This window comes from Elephantulus edwardii, unplaced genomic scaffold (genome assembly GCF_000299155.1).
Source record: "Elephantulus edwardii isolate Elephantulus edwardi_28Jun2011 unplaced genomic scaffold, EleEdw1.0 scaffold00071, whole genome shotgun sequence".
Taxonomy (NCBI): Eukaryota; Metazoa; Chordata; class Mammalia; order Macroscelidea; family Macroscelididae; genus Elephantulus; species Elephantulus edwardii.
Genome location: NW_006399821.1, coordinates 12,254,313 through 12,261,230, shown reverse-complemented (window position 1 = coordinate 12,261,230; position 6,918 = coordinate 12,254,313). Strand labels below are relative to the sequence as shown.

At 38.5% G+C, this 6,918-nt stretch overlaps 1 protein-coding gene across 1 annotated transcript; it reads left to right on the top strand.

Annotated features, from left to right (window-relative positions):
- Positions 1–444: 444 nt before the first annotated feature.
- LOC102846518 (ATP-dependent RNA helicase A-like) lies at positions 445–981 on the top strand. The gene has a single exon (XM_006888763.1). It carries the CDS (start codon positions 445–447, stop codon positions 979–981), a length of 537 nt encoding a protein of 178 aa, XP_006888825.1.
- The last annotated feature ends 5,937 nt before the right edge of the window (positions 982–6,918 follow it).

The window sequence follows — 6,918 nt, the reverse complement described above, 5'->3', positions numbered from 1 at the left end:
GGAAAGGTTCAAAGCTATTGTTCATAGGGTCACTATGGATTTTAGTTGACTTGACAATATAGCACCACCAAAAGATCAGCAATTCAAATATACTAGATGCTTTTTGTGAAAAAAATAAAGTCCTTTCCTATTAAGATTTACAGAAACCAGTGGAGAGTCACCACAATTTGGAACTGACTTGAAGGAGTGGGTTTGAATATTTTTAGTTTAATGTTTACATTTTACTCTCCTTCCTGGAAGCTGAAATTGTCACTGTTATCACTCAAACACCATTCACTGGGCCATGCAGTCTTTCTTGGAACAAAGATGGCAATTTGGATTGTGTTGCAGTGTATGTCCATAAATAAGTATTATTATTTCATGAAGAAGAGAATATAACTCCATAAAAGGCAGCTCATCAATATGCCACGATAGTCAGCAGCTCTGAAGTGTCAAGAATCAAAAATGAAAGAAGTAGGTTTTGGAGGTGGCGGCAGCAGCAGCTTTGGGGGTAGCAGTTTTGGAGGTGGTGGCGGTGGCTTTGGACGTAGTAGCTTTGGAGGCGGCGGCAGCGGTTTTGGAGGTGGCAGTAGCAGCTTTGGAGGCGGCAGTGGCGTCTTTGGAGGCAGCTCCAACTTCAGTAGTGGCTCCAGCTTTGGTGGTTCCAACTTTGGAGGCTCCAACTCCTTCAGGGGGAAAGGATATGGTGGAGGTAGTGGAGGTTTTAGAGGGGGTGGATTTAGAGGAAGCTCTGGAGGAGACTACAGAGGGTCTGGAAGAGGAGGTTTCAGAGGATGTGGGGATACCAGCGGGGGAGTATGCGGGGAAACTATGGAGGTGGCTTATTTGGGCAAGGAAGAGGAGGCTATTGAAATTTGGTTATGTCAGCATTTACTTGCAGACAGTTCTAAAAAAATATGCATGTTCTGTATTCCCAAGAAATTTGTTTGCCACCAGGAAGTAAATCCTTGTCTACCCATTCCATGGTTCATTTTAGTTTAAGGACACCAAGCATATAGCTAGATACATTAGTGATTTTGTTTATATTATGTAAAAATAATGATCTATTCTAAAATAAAAAAAATGAAAGAAGTAACAGAAAGAAACAAAGAGATTGACTTCTCAGTTTATTAACACCTCAGGCTTTTCCCATAAGATCTCACCTTTTATGACATATTATTTTCAGATAACAATTGTGGGTTATTGGCTATTAGCTGTTGTTGTGATCCATTTAGTCAGAGCCAACCCATAACTAATTCTACAGCAAGTTTCTAGACACAATTTGCCTAACCTTCTCTTGTAGAGCAGCTGGTACAGTCAAACCACTTGCCTTTGGGATTGCAGCAAAGCTTCTCACCACTAGGTAGGATAATTGAAATTCTGGAAGCAAGGAGGTGTTTTGGACTGGACAAGTAATAATAAGTTAAAATAAATGATGGTTAATTGTATTAGGATGTTGAAGAAGGTTGATTGCACTACATATATGTTGAAAGCATACGTACATTGGAAAACACATAATATGCTGTGTGTCATAAATCTACTCCTATTTAACTGCCACCTAGAGCATAGATGAGCTTTGACACAGCTCACTACTCATCTTTTAATCTGTCATGCTGTGATGGCTGGTGTGTTGTGATACTGGAAGCTATGTCCCTAGAATTTAAAATATCAGCAGGGTTAGCCACAATGAACAGGTTATCTAGTTACCTAGTTTTTATCTAGTTGTCATAGTTATCTAGTTTTGCTATAACAGAAATACTCCAAATGAATGGTTTTAACATTGTTGTTGCTGTTGTTAGGTGCTGCTGAGTCACTTGCAACTAATAGCGACCCTATGTACAAGAGCCCTAAACCCTGTTCTATACCTTGCCTATCTTATTGTCTCCAACACGCCTATTTCCATTTCCCCAGTGACAGAATCAATCCATCAAAAGTCTTCCTCTCCTCTGCTGTCCCTCCACCCTCCCAAGCATGATGTCCCTCTCCAAGGACTGATCCTGACTTGCAACATGTCCAAAGTATGTCAGACGGAGCTTCAAAATCCTTGCCTCCAAGAAGCAGCCTGGCTTCACCCTCTCCAGAACAGCTTGTTTGTTCTCCTAGTAGCCCATGGTATATTCAATACTCTTCTCCAGCACCAAAGTTCAAAGGCATAAACTCTCCTTCTATCATCCCTAGCCATTGTCCAGCTCTCTGATACACAGCAAATAATTGCAAAAGCCATGACCTATATCAGGTGAACCTTAGTCTCCAGACTGACATCGTTGCTCCTCAGTACTTTGTGGGGGGTGGGGTCCCTAACAACAGACTTTCCCAGTGCAATTTGTCTTTTAATTTCCTGGCTGTTGGCTTTAACATACACAATTTATTTTCTCACAGTTTTTGAGGCTAGTAGTAAAACATAGAATGCCACTTCAAAAGAAAAGCTTGCTTTCTTTGTCAGGAGGAAGATCCTTGTCTCCTTGAGCTTCTGATTCTAATTGACCTTCACGTAGCTTTGCGTATCTCCTTCTCTGTTTCTACTCTGCTTACTTATTTAATCTCTTTCTTTATCTCAAAAGGTAAAAAATTATACCTGACATTTGAATTATACCCTACACTAGACTCAGTGACTGGGGTAATGGGAGTAGATGTGCCAGAGACAATAAGGTTGGCTCAGGACAGAGCAGGATTCAGAGCTATTGTACATGGAGTCGCTATGAGTTGCAGGTGACTTGACAACACATGACAACAACTACTAATCTTATGTCAATAATATAACAGAAACAATGCATTTCAAAACCAGAATATAATCACATATTTGCAACACATATTTTTGGAGACACAGTTTAATGCATAACAATAGATTTCAGCATAGTTTTCAAACTAAGACAGGCATAGAAGGAAAGCCTGACCAAATCCACTATCAAAACTTAACCAATGAATACGCTATGGATCACCACAAAATGTTGCTCAGTTATCACAAACGTGAAGATAATGCAGAGCATATTCTTCCATTGTATATATGGAACCACTAAGAATCCAAGATGATTCATATGCAAGTAACCACAAGAATAAGAACAGAGGCCTGAAATTGAAGGGATGCCTTGTCTTTCATTGTACAGTGTTCCATTGTATAGACATACCAAAGTTTGAGCTGAGAAGAATGCTGTCAAAACAAAGAGGGCTGCCTGATGGATGATAATGGATGCAGAGCCTTTATCAAGGGTATCTGGAAAAGCCTTCTTATTTAAACATGGCAAGTACTAAGGACTCGACTAATATCAATGGGAAGGAGGCCAGAGTTAAATACCAATAAAAAACAGGAGCACAATAAAATAGGGCTATATGCATTTAAAGAAAGGAAAGTAGGAAATTGCCCTCCACTTTACAGTTCTGCATTCATATAATAATTCTCTAGCCCTCAAGCTTTTTCCAGCCTCCAAAAAAAAGTCATTTACCTAATTTACTATTTCTTCTTTTGTAACTCTGGTGGTTTAGTGGTAAGAAGCTGTGTTGCTATTCCAAAGGTATACAGTTAGAATCCACCAGCTGCTCTGTGGGAGAAAGATGGGCAATATCCTCTCATGCAACTTATTGCCTCTGAACACCTGCTGGAAGGGCTGCTATGGGTCAATTTCTGCACACAGAAACACAACTATCTCTGTCCTTAAGGAACAGAGTTTCCACCAGGGGGTAGCATAGAGTCTTCTGTGGTGCTTTGCTGAGCTTGGTTTTTTGTACTGAAGATGCAGTCCCCACTTTAAAATTTCCTATTAAAACTTACCAAAAATGGGGATTGTCTGTTCTGTGGAGGATAAAGCAGTAAGGACAGATCATGGCCTAGTGGCAAGAAGCTGTACTGCAATGCTGAAGGCATATGGTTCAAATCCACCAGATGCTCTGAGGGAGAAGGATGGCAATCTCCTCCTGTGCAATTAACTTCCTCTGAAAACTCATCAGACAGTCAGCTATGGGTCAGTTCCAACTCTGTGGTATACAACAACAACATTAAGTACTAATAGTATAATTATTATATAATTATTACGTTCTATGAATAAGAGCATGGTAATCCCAGAACACTTAATAGTGCTCATGCAAACCTATACATAGACCAAGATGCACTTGTCTAAACAGAACAAGGAAACATGGCTTAAAATTGGGAAAGGTGTGTATGCATCAGAAGCTGTGTCTTTCTCCATTGGGAAAGAAGTCTGCTATCAAGGACTTGTCCAAAGTACTAAAGAGTAACAGTGTCAGTTTAAAGATTAAGGTGTTCCTGATCCAACTCTCAGTATCGTTGACTGCATCCTATGCATCTGGAATTTAGACAGTGAGTAAGAAGACCAAGGAAGAGTAACACCTTGAATTGTGTCTTTGGCTAAGATTACTGAATACCCCATGAATAGCCAAAACAGTAAAGAAATCTGTCTTAAAGTAAATGCAAACACTGTGTTCCTTAAGGCAAAGATAATGAAACTTTGTCTTACTAACTTGGGGCAAATTTTAAAGGAAAATCAGTCCTAAGAAAGAGTTCATGCTGGGAAAACAGAGGAAGTCCCTCAACAACATCTATTGAAGTTACTACCACAATGGTCAGATCTGTTGTTCATGGTGTCACAATGGAATCATAGTCAACTTGGTAGCACTTAGCAACTAACAACAACAAAGATAGTAGTTTCTTCTGTTATTTTAGGCAAACAGATGATATTCCAGGCTTGCACACAAAAAGTAAAATTTCAAATTTCATACCTTTATTGGTCCTTTTGCCTCCCTCTGATGGTTCCAATCAATCAGCTGCTCTGAGGGACCAAGATGGACAGTTTCTTGCTGTTGTGGTTTTTATCACTGGAAACTCAATGCAGGTTCAGTGAAGAACAGACTCAATGGCAGTAATTTGATGTTGAGTTTGCCTTCTTAAAGTACTTTTCTGAGACCTTCTGTAATCCCAGATATAGAGATATATCATTAGAATTAAATAAAGATGTTTATTACTTCTCAATTTCCTGGTCTCTATATGTATAGAATTATTTAAAGGTGGATTGGGGAGCTCTGGCAGTGGAGTCATCAGGAGTTGAGTTTTTAACCCAAACATGATGACTTTCTTGTGGTTCAAATCCATCATCAGTTCTGTAAGTGAAAGATGAGTTGTCTCTTCTCATAATCCTGCTAGAAGGTCAGCTAAGAGTTGATTGTGACTCTGGGGCAAGGACAGTAAATGAGATATTGAAAACACAAAAAGCTCTCATTGTCATCCATGCAAATTCTAACTCAAGAAGACCTTCCATCAATTTCTGAGACTGGCGGAGAGTGGTTGGAGGCATCCTCAATGACCTTCTGGCCAAGTACTTGTTTCTTATGACTCTGTTTAGAAGAGCGCCTTCATATTATTCCTTGTCCCCCTGATAAAATGAGAACTGGGAAGTCCCATCTCCATCAACCACTCAGCCAGATATTATCACCACAATGTCACAGAAGAAACAGGCAGCTGTTCAAACTCCACAAGAACCTAAGAAAAAAATATCTTAAAAAAAAAAGGGGGGGATCAAAAGAGAGGTAAAATTTCTGGATATGGAATTCAGAAGAACAATGATCAAGTATTTTCACTTGATAAAAGAAAACTAAGAAGAATTGAAGACAGTTACAAGTAGAACCATATAAGAACTTAAACAGAGCAACACAAGATAAAGCAGGAAAACCAATAAGACATTAGAAAATTCAGAAAATTAAAAAAAACCCAGCAATTAAGAACAACAAGCTTAACATTGCAGAAGCCATCAACATGTTGGAAGGACAGATAAACAGAATTGAGGATATAGATCAGAGAACCTGTGAAACAAAAGATAGAATTGTCTGCATGAAACTACCAAAGCAAAAGAGCAGAAACAAGAAGGAAAATGAAGAAATCTTAAGATGTAGGTGGGATACCATCAAGAGGAATAACATACACAAAACTGGAGTTTCAGAACAGAAAGAAGAAATTAATCTAAGATACTGAGCAGCAGCACAATACAAAGCATCCTACAGATTTGTTTTTTCCTCTTTATGTGGCACATCCCTTAGGTCCTTAAGACTCTGCTTAACAATACGTTTTCATAAAATCACAAGACTCAGCAATATGCCCTTTTGCCCCAAACCACAGGATACCAACCCAAAGGTTCTAGTACCACCTGGAATCATGCAGAAAGAAGCATCCAGAGATGACTAAAAAGATAGCTAGCTGCAAATAAAATTGTCATATGGTCCCATGTAAAAACGCAAAGAACATGAGGCTACCTGTGTCAACAGAATTGCTATAGATGGTGAGCCATTTTATTTTCCACAGATTGTTTCTCCACATTTGGAACAAAAAGGTAAATGTTCTAATGATGCCAGTAAGATTCCTGACCTTGATTGGCTAGAATGTAGGTAACACACAGCTATCTACTGCATTTGTTCTTAAGGCTTTTGCTCCCAAAATATTGTTTTGTGAAAGTGACTCAAGAGACTTAATGAAAGAGACTATAGATTATAAATATGCCTAACCACTACACATGTCTGGAGGATAAGTCAGAAAAACTGATGAAGATGTTGAGCAAGCCAACTGATGATTTGCTTTCAAATGTTTTTTTGTGTGTCTTTTGGGTTTTTTTAAAATCTTTAATTAGTGGGAAGTTTTAACCATCAAGTTTTAGACAACTCTCTTTTTGGCATTTTAATGGTACTTACTTAAATAAAGAATGGTGGTTTTTTCTATGACAAAAAATAAGCAACTAAATAAATGCATAAAAATATAAAAAAATAAAGTTGTGGAAGAGTTACTAAAAGAGAATTGTCTAGGTATCAGGAAAAATGAGAAAATACATATCCAAAAAGTTAAATGAACCGCAAATAGAATAGACCCCAAAAGAAAAATACCAAGACCTATCATAGACAAATTCTCCAGAATCAAAGCCAAAGAGAATTCTGAAAGTAGAGAGG

Excerpts from the sequence above, each read along its gene's own strand:
- LOC102846518 (XM_006888763.1), top strand. The coding sequence starts at position 445 with ATGAAAGAAGTAGGTTTTGGAGGTGGCGGCAGCAGCAGCTTTGGGGGT.